The 17,166-nt window shown below is 32.0% G+C and overlaps 1 protein-coding gene across 1 annotated transcript in view; it reads left to right on the forward strand.

Moving 5' to 3' along the window:
- Nucleotides 1-10,243, forward strand: part of net (atonal bHLH transcription factor 8-like protein net) — a 53,459-nt gene extending 43,216 nt beyond the window's left edge. Inside the window, exon 2 of the mRNA XM_088230709.1 lies at nucleotides 5,588-10,243. Within this exon, the coding sequence (XP_088086835.1) occupies nucleotides 5,588-6,249 (662 nt within the window). The 3' untranslated portion in view covers nucleotides 6,250-10,243. The remainder of the gene's footprint in view (nucleotides 1-5,587) is intronic.
- The last annotated feature ends 6,923 nt before the right edge of the window (nucleotides 10,244-17,166 follow it).

Below are 17,166 nucleotides of genomic sequence, written 5' to 3' on the forward strand. Positions count from 1 at the left end.
GGGAGGTCGATAGCTTGGCCGGAGGCAGATTATGGAATCCATATGCTCCACATAGGGAGCGGATATGGTATGATGATGATAAAACTTAAAGGTTTTTAAATAAAACATTTGTTATAAGTGATTTTCAAATAGATGTATTTTGAGAAATATAAAAAGAGAATGTAATGTAGATAAGCCAAAATAATAAAATTCTTATCGAGAAACTCTATTAATACTAATAGAGTTAATTTCACTGGGTTTGGCGCCACAAATATAACAGGACATGGTTGACTTATTTTCAGCCAAAACGTTGCAAATTTTACCATCTGCCATTGTTAAAAGCATTTTAAATTTTATGGACAATACTACACCTCCAATATTAACATAAAAATTTTCAAGTTTTTCAATTGCACCTTGAAGTTTTTCGATTTCAGACTTAGTAGGAATATCAGTTTCTTTAGCGAAAATAAATTTAATAGGACGACAATAAGAGGTTGAGGAAGGGCTTAAATTTTGCCAAATTACTATATTAGGGTCATCATTAAGCCTTAGTTGTATTGGAACGAATGACATAATAAATAAAAATTCATCTATTGCATGCTCTGTGTGAAATTTCTGTTTATAATTACTATGTCCTGAGCTTCCATTTCCACCCCACTTGCATATAAGAGTCAGTACAGAACCTGAAGGAACTCTTTCTTTTAAGACTTCTGATTCTACATTTAGCAATCGTTCCACCGTATGATTTAAAATCGCTTGTAGCTGAATTTCTGCACTAGTTTCCGTTATTTTGACAAATTCCTCGCTCAGGCAACATGCTTCTTTTGCTTTTCTTAAACTATTAAATTCCGGATATATGATGTGGCCGGTTTTTATGGCATTTTTACGCATAACTTTGTAGGAATGCGAAGATAATTTACAGTCAACGTATAAACTTAGCGCTTCCTCAATTGTCAATGCCCGCTGTTTGTTTACTTGTTGACGTTCCCTACGTATTTTTGCTACTTTATTGGGAGTAGCTTTCAAAAATTTATTTAGGAGATCGGCAACTGTGCGTTTTCCTGATGCTCGAATAGATACCTGCGTGGCAAACGAAAGTTCTTCAGATGTCTTCGTACTCACTAAATCACGCACTTTTGTCCTTTTGCACTGATCACTGCATGCCCCAAAATCCTTTGCGGGCCTTCCAGTAGACGTAGATGGTTCATTCATGTCTACTGAAGGACTTTGTCGAAAGTTTTCACATATCAAAATATTTTCACTACCGTCGAGCCACTCAATTTTTTTTTTAACAAATCTATCTAGTTTACAGCCAGATTCGGTCCATTTTCTGCTTATATTTAAACAAATAAGCTTAATTTTATTTTTTAACAGATTTTCACCACTTGCACTGAGTTCACCGACTTCAAATTTACTAACAATATTATTTAACACTCCTTGAAGCCTTTCTTTCTTCGTCAAACTCTTCCACATCACGTACAATTCTCGCCTGTAAATCTCGTATCTGGTACCTGTAAAATACGAAAATAAGATAGATGCAACTTCGTGCGGTAAAATATCGAAACTGTAATGAATTAACAATAAATTGGTCTATTGAAAAATAAAAATAATATTTTGCTACTTTGATATACTCTCCGAGATAAATTCTCGAGAAGTTAGAAATTGATATTTTTTTAACTACTGAAAAATACATGAGTTAAATTATTGTTTTTTTTAAATACCTAAATGAAATACATTAAAATATTTAAAAAAAAACCATACAACATACCTTCCAAAATAGCTTCCATTTTTTTAAAAATCGAAATAAAAAACTTTAAACTTGATAAATAACCTTTACACGTCGGACGCCAAAATGCAAATAAATGTAATTAGGCTTTTAAAAACCAATTATCCGACTTTCATATTCTGGTATGAATCACCCTAAGCATTAATCACCCCAATTAGGCTTACAATCGTCACACTAACTATCTGGTAATGCCCCCATGACGTCATCGTTTAAGAATTCAAAAGTGACTTTTTATCTTGTAGCTTGTATGGGTCAAAACACTGTGCGACGCGACGTCAATCAGATACAGTAAAGATACTCGGAATACCAAGAAAATCATAGGTTTAATTATTATTACAAATATGTTTTCCCATCAATAGTAGTTAGAGATGATTGTGTTCAAAAACATATTCCCCGTCCATTGCACACTTTTTACATAGGAGACTACCTATCGCGCTGTTACAATTTATTACGGCGCAAAAATTATACATAAATATGAATTAATTAATTAACAATATCCAACTTTGATAGCGTTTAGTTAGAATTTTATTACAGAACGATTAATTCCATAAAAACGGGAAGTATTGGAAATGATTTTATTGAAATTTTTTGCTTACTTAAATTAATTAATTGAATACAAATCAAAACAGATGCCGATTCGTATCACAAAAATTCGATTACAATGAAAGAATTGCTTATAGATAGGTAAAACATTTCATTTTTAGCCCAATGTGCTAAACTTATAAAGGAGCGGACTAGGTTTACACAATATTCACTAAATTTTCAATTCAATTTGACAATATACCTACACAAATATTCATATTTATCTTTGGTAAATTCTCCGCAATTTTTTCATAACTTCATTGAATCTTCAAGATTAGCTAAAACAATGCCTAAAACCATATTTTTCAAATTCGGTACACATTAAAGTGAATTAATGAATGAATGAATCGCTGTTCGGCCCTGCCTAGCTGGCGCCACTAATCCCCCCTCCTGTGTCCCCTCTCCAACCCCTCCTCAGGCCTCCCGCCGTCCACTGTTAACCCTCTGCCCACGAAGACCATTATATTGTATTATAAACAAACAATAAAGGTGGCCGCACACGCGTCATCTTATCAGTAACAAACACTTTCAGTAATTAATGGTCAATCATTTCAGAGTCCAAACACGTAAAATTATTCACATTATTTTTCCAATAGTCGGAAGCTTAAAAGCTTGAAATAGCTGTTTAATGCACGTGTCCTATTGTGTATTTATTGTTCATTTTGTTTTATTCATGCGACATTTTGGAAATTTTCGTTTTACTATTTTTACATTCCAATCCACAACATCTCATAAATATAAACAATGGTTTTTTAATTATCAAAGTATTTTCCAACCAAAAATGAAAAAGGAACATATATAGTACTGATATCAATATATGTTAATAAATAATAAATTCATGTTGTTATTTTACCTTAAATCACACAACATGAAACAGTTTTTTTCCGTCCTTTCAATTATTAAATACTTTATTTTGGAGTCATTCGAAATAATAATCACAAAACTTAACATCTCAATTCATAACATCGTTTTATTGTACCTACGTTGATTATATTCGACATTTTTTTATTATATCTGTTCGCAAAATGTTAAATTATCTTCTTCTGATCTTGGCGAAATAAGATTCAAGAGATTTCGATTTCAGAATAAGGAATATGTATGGAAAGAAAGTCATGATTTAAGGCTGATAGAACCAGTGGTATATGAAACCAAAAACAGCAATATACAAATAAGGAATAAACATGGACAACCAAAATTATTAAAAATTAACAAAATTAACTAAAAGTTAACGATTTGTCGTAGGTACGTCCGTAAAGTTATAGTAGGTACTAAATACATATTTTTAATTTCTCTTCTACCCCAATCAGTTTGTCTAAAAGTTTAATCTCTCGAAGCACATGTTGATATCTCCATTTTCAGTCATTTTGACGCAACATTTCATAACTTAACTGCTAAAAAATAATAAAGTAATATTGTTTTAAAGCGGTGTTTGTCTTCACAAAATAACGTACCTATTGTAAGTGAACAGTAGGTATATTATTGTGTGAAGGTAGCATTGGTGGATAGGTTGCTCGTGTTCCCACATTCCTCCCGGGATCGGGGGGCGGAGGGGGCCCCCCGGCGCAGCGTGTCTCGGCGTCTCGGGCGGCGCCTTTGCCCATCACCTAAAAATATTCCCACCGACCCGACTGGACACCGCTGTCCCGCAACCGATGCCGGCCACTCGACAAAAAGCTCGGTTGAATATCTAACTTGATGTAAATATACAGCTATTATACGATGTTACTTTTTCTTCGCGGTCCGAATTTGATCTGTTTCAATACATCCGCCGTATGGAAATGCGCTACGTCTCGAGTCTCTCTCACACACAGCCAGTTCCCTGATCAGACATCTGACGCACACCGCTACACGCACCGCCCCGAATGCATAACTGTCAAGATTCTCCGGATCGGTTTTTTTATCTTGCCGATCGTCGGGATAACAGGTAAAAAGGTGTTATTAAATTTAGGAATTCGACTTCGTTAGCACTCACCTGTAGCGACTGGGATAACTCGACGGACGGGACATCTTGCGCACATACAAAACTTAGAGGTGTACATACTCGTGTAAATATAAAATACAGTATGCATCATCAACTACCAATATAAAACTACTACACACTCGTTACCCAAATATATTTCATAAAGATTATCATTGAAATTCTTCTAATTATTTGAGGGTTGAATTTTTGCTATATTATAATGTTAAGTAGCAGAAAATACCATACAGAGAGTGCTCGAAGAAGTTATCGCTCACTGATCTCAAATGTTTATTCAACAATTAAATCAAATCGTTGTTGTATTGTAAGGTCGATGTTTCTCTACAGTTGCAGTTCCTATTTATCCTATTATGTTTTATTTTACCTATCTACTTATGTTGTATCTTCGGAAACAGAATAATAAGACTATAAGATTTATGCGTTTGCTATTATGTATGGTGAATGGTGATAGGTACCTAAATGATACCCGATAAACAGAAGCGATAGACCGCTTTGCCAGACCGATAAAACAAGCAAATAGTTTTGCACACAATTCTCTCTCTCGGTCCATCCCACAACCCAATTCGCGGCTCACAGAAACAGGTTCTACGTAGGTACCCTTTTATGTAGTTATTAAATAAATGCGTTTTTTAATCCCCCGCATCTGCTGGAAAGTTGTGTGGGAAAGGAGCCGTCTTGAGGTTGCAATAATTACTATTTGTGTTTTTCAGAGTGTGGATTGAAAACACTCATTTCTCAACAATTTGCGCGTGTGTCACTATGGGAGCTTTTTTATAATCACGGGCCTTTCAAAGTGTCCGCAAGTAACGCTGTATAAAGCCGTCGATCAAAGGACGATGATAATTTCAATACTTTCAGAGGCGCGTCATTGGCGCCAAGACAGTTAGTTAGAATGGCCGAAATAAAATAAAATGAAACAACTAACAGATAATAAATATTTTTAAATATTATATATGAAACAACTGCGTCCCTGATACGCAGAGATACATGACATGTAATATATACCTTCGTACATAATATGGAAAAATATGTATGTAACTAGTTAGCGTAATGCCATCGGGCGCCGCCGTCGCCGTCTGAATCCGTCGGACATCTGGACTCCCTTGGCAAACCGCCACCCGCCGCCGCCTACTGTACTCTGCGCACATCTGTTTAACCATAAACATAACATCGCTTATTATCTGTTTACTCCTCTCTCTAATAATACAATGATATTTTTAAAAATAATAGCTTTATTTTAACGGCTTCCTGTTTTGTTTCAGACCTAGCGTCGCCCAAGACGCCCGAGAAGGACGCGGGCTTCTGTTCGGGAGGAGAGGATGACGACTCCGAGGAGAGCGCCCGCTCCAACTCGGACGACTCCGGCCTCAAGATGGGCTGCTCCGCCGCGGCCAGGAGCAAGCGGAAGGGGGCGCCGGCCGGCCCGGTCGCGGCCGACCCGCCCGCCAAGCGGGAGCGCTACTCGGCGGAGGCCTGGGCGGAGGGCCGGGTCCCGCCGCACCCCGCCGTGCTGCCGCGCCCGCCCGGGGGCTTCCTCAGCGTGGAGGCGCTCCTGGGTCGCGGCGCGCCCGCGGAGCCGGCGCTGCCCCCTCCGCCGCCGCCCCCGCCGAGGGAGCAACGCAACTACAAGAACATGACCCGCGAGCGACGGATCGAGGCGAACGCCCGCGAGAGGACGCGAGTGCACACCATCAGCGCCGCCTTCGACACCCTCCGGCGGTCCATCCCCGCCTACTCGCACAACCAGAAGTTGTCCAAGCTGTCCGTGCTCCGGATAGCGTGCTCCTACATCATGGCGCTGTCGCGGGTGTCGGCGGGAGACGAGGACGGGGCGGAGGGAGAGCCTTCCCTGGCCGAGTGTGTCGAGAGTGTTTCTAAGACTATACAGACTGAAGGCAAACTTCGGAAACGAAGAGACGATTAATTTTTCTCCCGACTTAATACGAGTGCCAGTCAATGAAGAAATAATTATGAATGACGTGAAAATCTCTTGAATCATCTTGACATAGTTTTCATTGAATCTCAATACCTTGCACAATCGGGTAATAAGTCAGATGGTGTCTTATAATAAATATATTCATTTATATTGTAACCGCGCGTGCATTAGGCTTTTATAATTAACACCATTATTTTCTCACTAAGTAACTTGATTCTAATTATTACTTTATTTTATTGTTAGTCTACAAGTTATTAAAGAAAATCTTGAATGTATATAAGTATTGATTTGTGACAATAATTCCTTCTCAGTCAACTGTCACTAAAATAATTCATTTCATCGTAATATATTTAACAGTTTACGGGTACTGTGTAGATATGTTTTTTTTTAAATATAAATGTTATCCTTCGTACTATATACCTACCCCATAAATAATACCTTACTCATCAAACTGCGGAATCAAATATTATTTTGTGCCTACTTATGTTCATGTCGCACTAATTTGGTTTTACAGAGTTATTAAATTTGGTTTGATACTAAAAATACTAGTTGTTAAAAACATAAACAATTTATACATCAAACGATTATAATAAAGGTTGTCTTGTTCATTACCTCGCATTTCGTAATATATAACTTTGTGGATTAACTAATACGTAAGCTTAATATGAAACCATTTTCTCTAGCATAATCAACACATAATTCAGTTTTAGAAAATCTTATTAGTAAAGAGTTTGGATTACAATAAAATCTAAAATACAAACAAAGCATTGATTTAAAATTATAAACCCATATATGGTACCCAGTAAAAATATTTTAAATATGTGATGATATTTCACAAAAAAATATGTAATTTTTTTCCGTTTTCATAAAATAATAACATTTTTAACAGTTGCAAATTTTAGTAAATAGTTCTCAATACCCGATCAACTTTGAATTTATTTAGGTAATCATTGTACAATTCATATTTGCTTTTTAAAAAAGTACTTAAATGAAGACCTTCTAAGTGTTCATTTTGTCAAAATTTTATTGAATTATACTAAAAAAATACTCACTTAATATTACCTTGAGAGTTTTGCTAGTACCTACATATATATTTACGGCGTTTCAGGGCCAGATCGCGAAATTTTGCGGTCTTCGCGAAACCTCGCGAAACAAAAAATTCTAAGATTTTTTTTCCATAACTTTTTACGTTTTTTTTTACAATTAAAAATAGAGTCAATCTTCAATTTATCGGACTAGCATCCCTTTCACAAACCCTTACACCTCCCCTACAAAAAAGTAAAGATAAACGTATTTGATCAACGAAGCGATACGCACCGGCCGCGGATCAGGGCAGGGTAGGAGAGGGGTAGAGGTTTGTAGAAGGGATGCTAATCCGAGAAACTAATTTTATCCTTGAGATATTCATTTCCGATTTACTCCATTTTCAAATTTGAAAAATGAAAAAATGTGTTTTTGGAAAAAAATATTTTAGGAATTTTTTAAAAGTTTACCATGAGGAATGTTCATCTGAAGTTTCGAGGTCTGGCCCTGAAACGCCGTGTATACAACCTAAAGACAATAAATGATCACGTATATATTAGATTTTAGCGTAAAACATTTAATATTATAAATAATTAATAGAAAAATAATAAATATGTAAATTATAATTACATACAAGCAATTAGGTCATTCATTATTGGTTAGTATAAAAACAACATAATTGTATTACATTAGATATAAAATATTTATTAAGAAGGTACCTGACGATATTAAGTAAATTTAATATAGTAATTCTCATAAAACTAGGTTATTCCCCGTGACCATTAGAAAATTTCTTTGGTTGAGATCTCTACACGATGACAAATTAATGTATTCATCAGTCTAATAACAATAATTGTTACGAATACAAGTACTATTAATAAAGACTGAATTTGAGGTATGATTTTACTCTAAACTCTTTTGTTAAAATGAGCTAAAACGACCATGACATGTAATCCATATTAAAATCACTGGTGAGGTACATATTTTGCGTACAATTATCAAAACAATATTAATCATAAATATTTAACAAATATATTATACGCGTATCCTACGACTCTTCCGCCAAAACAAAAATGATCTCGTTTTTATGCATTTTATAGTTGTATTCGTCTTTTAAAAATAACCATTTAAAAAGTAATATATTTTTTCAATTTATTCGGATTTAAAAAAAAACTACCTACTCGTCAAGTGAAATTTATAATCTACCTATAGTAATTATTATTCCTTTTTTTGTTTTTTCGTCCTTATATTTTGTGAATTTTTAAGGACCAAGACGCGCGGGTATGTAAAAAACCCTTAACTTATAACTTATTCAAAATTAAAACCATTTTTATTTTAATGTACGTATTTTTTTTCTATTCGAACTGGATTCAGATCTACTCTAAAAACTACTATGTTTTTTAGTGACTTATTTAATAACAATAATGTAACCTATACACTATTCTTATCCTGAATAAAAATTATACTGCCCCCTGTTCAGTATGTTCTTTTAATTTGTGATTTTTACGAACAAAAATGAATCGTGACAATAAAAATAAATAAATACTTATGTACACATAGATAATAATCAACCCTAGCATTGTTGTAGTCTCGATCTCCATTTGTAGATATTATATCTACACTCAAATACTTTTGTGTTATCATATCGATGATATTACACATTTAGTTGCTTATTTTAGGAATATCAATCAACATTGAATTTATTCAAAATCTGGACCCGTATTGCGATTAGACGATATGAGATTTGGGCACAAATGTTTGTAGAAAAGTAATTTCGAATGTCCCTTACTTAAATGTTAATACTCGTATGAATTTGTCGGTAACATTATTGACTGTGTAACAAACAAAGACAACTGAAAAGTTTAGCAAATGTATTTAAATTTCGTGATAAATAATCCGAGTTAAATGAATATCGAGAAACATCGGTAAATCTCTTACCCTTTCAATGTAATGCAACCATTGTGTGATTGGGCAGAACAGAAACAGATTGATTGATTTTGTCCAAAAAAATGTGTACTTACGTAAAATAAATATTTGGGATTAATTACATAAAGGTCAGTTGCGTTAAAAAATTAAATTAAAAATTTTTGAGGTAAATAGTTGTTACGTTTTAGACAAAATAAATAATTGTTTGCAAGGAAAAAAAACAATACCACCTATTTCGACCAAAAATGAAATAGAGTATTTTCACAAATCTAAATAAAAAAAATAAATTGAATATGCAAAGTGAATTTTTACAATAGGGAAATATCACTTTTTTAAAAACATTTTTAAAGAAGTAATAAAGGTCTATGAAATACTGTCCAGTAAAAAAATGGCTTATTAGTACCTAGCATAAAAAATACTTTTGTTATTTTGAATTCCCGCAAAAACAGTAATTTCACGGCCACGTCCCTAATACGCCACAATTCATGTTTATTTGTTCCTGCCATTGAAATGTGTATAGAATAATTTCAAGAATCTTGACGTCACAACAGCTAAGGTCAAACACGTCGCGTTTTTCTACAAACGTATTTTTATTGAATTCCTTTTTTACATTTATGTATGAAAACATTTCTCCACAAAATCCATATTGATTTTGAAATACAATTGATTATTCTAAATCCATTTCATATATTTTTATCAGTATTCGTAGTATGTGATATTTCCCTATTCTAATGATATAACTATCAATGTATAAATAACACGTTTTCATTCATAATATTCGGGTTTAAAAACGAGCAGGAACAAAACAGCTTGCAGTAGGCGTCACGTCACTGGCGTCACACGTCATGCCCGTTGAGTGCGCTTCTAACGAACATTGCATAGAAGTATGGCGGGGTAACGTAATACGTGCCGTTTGTCCTATAGGACGCAAAACGTCTCATTTTCAGACAAACGAAGTTCAGGGCTGTGGTAAATTGGATATAAAAAATGTTTTCTTTCACGCGGTAAAAATTAGGCGAAGTTTCTTGAAAATGTACGAAAAAAATAATAAAAACTGACCACTTTGAACTTTTGATGCAACTGGACCCAGATAATGATATTTTAAATTTGATGTATCAAATTTCTTTTTTTATGGACGATTCGGGATTATAAATGTCGACGAGTGATATTTTAATAATTAGGTACTTAATCACAAGAAAACCCTGTATATATTGTGTTAACGAATCTGTCGATATAAATGTAAATATTGTATGTTTTGTTACATAATAGTCAACAAATTATTTATAAGTTTTTTATTTTATTTTCCCCCAAATACTTTGAAGCTTATTTTTCTTGTTTATTAAATGCGTATTCGAAAAATAAGTTTAAAAAATATAACCAACATTTGTACATATGTAGCGCATACACATATTATATTGTATCATTTTGGTTGCGCAATGTATAATATGTAGGATGGCTGTTCCGTTTTTATTCATCAATATCTTGTTGAATGTTGTCACTTATTTTTCTCAAATACCTACTATGTAAGTTTGCCATTGTATAATATGCATAAATTGAAACTGAGCAACGAATTATAATTTGTAAATAAATAATAAACTACGTGACATTTGTTATAAATGAAAAGTCAATGTTAATTGTAAAATAAAAATCAAATACAAAAAATTGTCCGCTGATTTCATTTTATAAAAATCCCTGTCTATTTCTATATTACCTACGAAAACCTAGCGAATCAAATATCATGTTGGTCTTACCTAAAAACATTTTGACGCTGACAAAATGTTTTTTTTCTTTATTTGAATAATAAACCATGGAAAAAAAATGCGTTTACGTAAATTTGAAACGAAAAATTATTTTACCAAAGGCAAATAGGTAAGTATGTTTGTTATGAAATAATTCAAGTAAATTTTAATTAAAATGCTTTATGTTTCCTAGTATCTCAAACGTAAGACACATCTATATTTTGTAACCAATGCATTAGATAACCTATCAGTTGATTTTCTAATAACCTATTGATTTTTCCGACTAATAAAGAAATTTAGTGCTACGGGAAATTGGGGGAAAAAATGTTTTCTTACTCGCGGTAAAAATTAGAGCATTAAATTGCTGGGTGAAGTTACTTAAAAATGTATGATTAAAAAAAAAAAAAAAACTACTTTGAACGACGTCATTATTTCTTCTGAATCGACCAATGATGAAGTGTTGCGAATTCCAGTTTACGGGAAGCCAACCTTGGAAGAGAACTTGTTAGGTCAAGTGCGGAGAATTTCAAAATTACAAAACTTTAAAAAAGTCATAGCGCTAATAATACAACAAATCAAAATATTAAAAAATCCCTTTGTTTGATAGTCTGAAGACTGAACTTCCTAATTGGGTTGAAATTTTCTGGCATTTTGTTTTTTTATTTGCAAACAAAAAAAAATTGCGAAAGGTTGACAATGCATTATTAAAAAATAATATGTTCGAATTAAAATAAACACAGGGTAGGAAATATTTTTATTTATTAGCAACGGTATGTTCGCGGTACGTGCAAATGTGCATTATTCTTAATTGCACTATCGTCACTCTAACTTGTTAAACTTATTGTGAGTCCACAAATGGTAAAAAAATATTTTTCACGTTTTCTGTTAACCCCTAAGGGTTCAAAAAACATACATACTCGTACGTGTATGATTTGTATATTCACGCAGTTTTCCATTATTTAATATTAAAAAAATAACTACAAAAAACTTCGTAACAAAAGTAAGTTTGGGACTTACGAGTTTTATGATTGCTGCCGACGATATGCTGCCAGGTAGGTATTTAGGTAAATGTAGGTATTTTCAGGTAGGTTAAATAAATAGGTGTCGAATTAAAAAAATAATCTTAAATTTCGATTTTGTATCATTGCATTGATACAGATTTTTTTTTATTCTGAGGACGATGGCAACGATTATAGATAAAAGAGAACTCTATTCTCTACTCGGTGGTTGCAATAAACTCGATGTATAGCGCCATCTACCAATTTAACGAGGAATCAAAATACGGCATTAGTGGAAAACTTTCTAGTTTCACAGAAAATAAGCGGCCTTATTATTTTCATTTGCATTGCTTTCCGAATAATTCATAATTAAAGTTTTTAAATGTTTTAAATTTTTCAGGAAAACAGAATACAAAATTTGGGATAATTACAAATTATGCTTTCTCACAACTTTTCTTTTTTCTCGGTAAGCATTTATTTATTTAAAACTATAATATTATTTATTTATTTATACATCAACGGTTCAAAGTACCTTTTACAAAAAAAATAATAATTTACAGAAATAATCACAGTAGTGCACAATAATCATGTAGTACATAGTATAAATTAATAGAATAATTAAAACTAAACAATTTAGCAAACATATAATACAAAAAGTTAAAAAGAAACATAACATTTCTAAATAAAGATAGCAATAACCATGAGAAAATCTTACGTACTAAATATAAATATAACACAGTGAAGTTGAGAATAACTAGATAATAATAATTAAAAAAATAATACAACATACCTCTATTTAGTGAAATCATAATCATCAGTTGGTTGGAAGAATTTGCCATTTGGCAATAAATCCACCAATGTACAATTTAAAATTATGTCTAACATGTTAAATAAAGAAATAAAAAATCACGTATTCCAGGAAACAAAGTTAAATTTAAAAATATATTTAAAAATAAATCCATTATTTTTCTAAAAAATAACGAGTGAGAATTCGTTTTAATTCATGAACAGAATTTGTTTTGAAGATATCGAATATTTGTTCTAATTCATTTCCATACCTATGTATCCTGGGTATAGGAGAGTACATTTCAAAGTTGGTCCGCGAATTGTTGCAAAAAAATAATTCCTTACTTCTAGTGCACCTACTAGGTATTCGAATTTGAATTAGTTCAAGCAGAGCAGGGCTGTCAATTATTGATTTCATTATTTTAAATCAGAATAATAAATCAGCTATTACTCTACGATCAGATTATTCGAGTAATCTCATTTCATTTCTAAGGAAATCATAATTTAAGGATTCTACGGGTATTTTTAATTTATAATTTATAAAACGCAAGAATTTATTTTTTACCCTTTCAATAGCAAGTGAATGAATTTCATAGTAGGGAGACCAAACCGTAGAGTTGTATTCAAGTCTACTCCTTACTTATGAGCAATTGTTTTACAGTAAATACATTTTGGAAATTTGACGCTACTTTCAAAATAAACCCAAGCATCTTCATTCCATCGTTAGCCATCTGATTGATATGTAAAGTGAACATTAGTTTCTCATCAAGTAAAATACCCAGATCTTTTATTTGAGGCCATCTTTTCAAATCGATAAAATTTAAAGAATATGTGAATTTAATGGAGTTTTTACATCTACAGAAGGTTATACTTTGACATTTACCTATATTTAACTGAAGATTATTTAAACTACACCACTTGTACAATCTATTTATATTTTCTTGAAGAATATAACAATCAGTAACATTTTTTATATTCTTATATATTTTTAAGTCATCACCAAAAAGCAAAATATTAACTTCTTTAAAAATGTTTATCACATCATTAACAAAAATACCAAATAAAATAGGTCCTAAATTGGATCCTTGAGGAACCCCACTTGTCGCCATAATGATTGTGACACAAAATCATTAACTTTAACTATCATATATCTACCAGTTAAATAACTATGAAACCAATTCAGCATATAGCCTGTAACTCCTAACAAATCTAACTTCTTTACCAAAATTTTATGACAAACCTTGTCAAAAGCTTTACTAAAATCAGTGTAAATCAAATCTACCTGACATTTTTTATTTAATGCATTATTTATGTCATTTTGGTAAATAATCAGATTTGTTGGAGTTGATTTGCCGAGAGTAAAACCATGCTGAACTGGTGATATTGCATGTCTTATTTAAGAAATTATTTTATCAAGTACAAGGTTTTTAAATAGTTTTGGAATAGTTGATTGAATGCAAATAGGTCTATGATTTTTTCTATAATTTTTATTACCCTTTTTAAATATTGGAGTCAGAAAACTTATTTTCTATGAATTCGGGAATAGGCCTTAATTATATAGTTTTACAAAAAATTTAAAATTTTCATCGAGCACGATTTTATAATTAGTATTTTATATTTTATTTTAGGGCGTATAAATCAATAAATAAATGTTAAACACGTGTAAAATTAGTTATTTTTTTACTTGTAACCTAATCAGTAGGTAAGCGTGGTAGGTACTAATTTACATCCATGGTTCTTAGTATAGATATAGATGGGCATAGTACAATAAAACTTGAGGTGATTTCACGCGCCATATAAATGATCAAATATTGACATGCTTCGGTATTTAGTTATTATTATTCAAACTTTTAATATGAATTCTCATACAACGTAGGCAGATAATAGTTGAGCCTAAATTTTAATATTCAGTTAGGTACAAGCTGAGAATAAAGTTTTCAGCCAAAAAGACTAAAATTCTGATATCTTCCACAAATAACATAATATTTGGCCAATAACCGTGACCTCAGTTTAAATTCCTGATGAAATATACGGTTTTCAACAGACTGCATGGTTTAAAAGTATAAGTAAATACCTACGTTACGATAATATTTCTTGGTTCTTAGCCATCCGACTCAATCATGGAGTCATGTGATGCTAAAACATCTGGCTTGAGAAAACAAATAACGCAAGATTGTCAAAAATTTCAATGAATGCAAGATTTTGTTATCTAATTGGCGGAGTGCCAATGACTGGGTATTCTTGAATTCTGCGTCTATCATTAGAATTTGCAAATAATATTACGTCACCGCCATCTCCAAGAGCTTATTAATTTACATAATATAATTTAGTTACTTTGTGGAAATGAGACCCAACCATTTTTTTATTATTTTTTTTTTCTTTCAATTTAAAAAATGGGCAATATGAATCTAGTTACTCAACCGATCTGAATAAAAATTACCTACGCATAGGTACATAAATATTTTGGGTAAGTAAAGATAAAAAATATGTCGGCATAAAAAGTTTAACTGTTTTCAAAATAATAAAAAAAGAGATGGAAAATCTGAAAATCTTGTCAAAAATCCCGAGAGAATAAAATGCAGTATTCGTCCACAGTGATTGTTGATAGTATATGTCCTATTTTTTTATTACAAATTGAAGATAAAAAAATGCATTTTATAATTGTACCATTTATTGACGTAAAAAATATTTAAGTACTAAACTAGCAACGAAAATATGTATGCGAATACACATATATTACGCCAAAGCATAAAAAAACGCATAATAAGTATGGAAAAATAATTTGATTCTACAATAAAGAATTTTTATTTGTTTGTACGATTCATTTTTTAAAGCACTTAAAAACGTCATGATTTTTGTCATGAATTATTTCGCAGTATTGCTTTAGAGCATATGTTAGCATAAGAATAACTTATTTGTCCTTTTTTGAGTGAACCCTATCCACATCCTCGCGATAAAAAAATGTTTTTATGATTATTTCAATTTTGTTAAATTACGCAACCTGGAAATAATTCAGAGCACCAATGTACGAAGCTCGATGAAGAAGATAAAACACACCTCCAACTCCGTCATATCTAATTATCTACAAACGTTGGACCAGTAACACCTGTGACCAGTCTCAATGAGAAAGTTCAGTGGTTTAATTTTTTTTTTAATAGATTTTATCAAACTAGGCCAAAATTAAAAAAAAAAAACTTGTATCGTATTATTAGCGCAATGATGTTTTAAAGTTTTGTAATTTTGAAATTATTCCACGTGTGACATGACATGTGAGTTCTGTTGACTGGTGAGTTGGCTTCCCGGAAACCGGAAATACATCACAAAACTCTATCATTGGTTGATTCGGAAGAACTTGTGACGTTATTTAATGTAGGTTACCTATCTAATTTACTAATTTGTATTAAAATATTTTTTACTACGTTTTTCATACATTTTCCAGAAACTTAGAAAAACAATTTAATGCTTTAATTTCTACCGCGTGAAAGAAAAAAAAAATTATATCCAATTTCCCGTGGCACTGATAATCCAAATTACAATGGAAAAATGTATTTAAAATCCTACATTATATGTATATAAAAGCAGTCATACTTGCTACTTAGAGGTTTATGCTCATTCGGTTGTACATAGGAAGTAAGTACTATTGACTTTGCAACAATAACCGATGAATCGGAGATTCAGTCTGTTTGTATAATATATTCATATAAATGTCTTATTTATTTTTATTTTTGCTGAAATTGTGTGCCTAACAATGTGTACCTATGTAAGATTTACAAACTTAAAATGCATCTCTTTTTATTACTTTTCTTCTATACTTGACTTTTTTACTATAAATCTTTTATTAATTTTTTTACTATACATTACTTTTACCAAGTTTACCATAACAATTAAAGATATTTTCTTTATATTATATAACTTTGGTTTTGAACAAATTGGCTACGGCCGTTAGTTAGATACTATTATAATGATAAAAATAATAAAATATTTAAAAAAAAGTTTAAAACAGAAAAAGCGTGGCGTATTCACTGGTGCGTCAGTGCGTGTAAGATAAGACTATTTATGAAAAATGCTTTGAGAGATAACAAACTTAATAATTATGATAGCAATTATGAAAATTTTATATATATTTTTTTTTATTTAAAAAAAAGAAATATTTGCGTTCTCATGATTTACCCAAATATTTAATTTTGAGGGCCATTTTCAACGAGTTGTAAATAACTCACTATTAGAAAATGGAATCAAGTTGGGGTGGAGTGGGATTCGAACCACAGACCTTTGGTCCGTGAGTCCGAGACACTAGCCACAGGACCACAACCCGAATATATTTATAATATAATTTGAAATCTGTCGCATTGCATTTATAATATGACAACACTGACTCTATCTCGTTTATTTGATGTCTATGATTATATAAAACGTCAAAAGAGATAGACTGG

The sequence above is a fragment of the Micrasema longulum genome, unplaced genomic scaffold (assembly GCF_059751315.1).
Source record: "Micrasema longulum isolate JH-2025_06_02 unplaced genomic scaffold, ASM5975131v1 h1tg000066l, whole genome shotgun sequence".
NCBI classification, from domain to species: Eukaryota; Metazoa; Arthropoda; class Insecta; order Trichoptera; family Brachycentridae; genus Micrasema; species Micrasema longulum.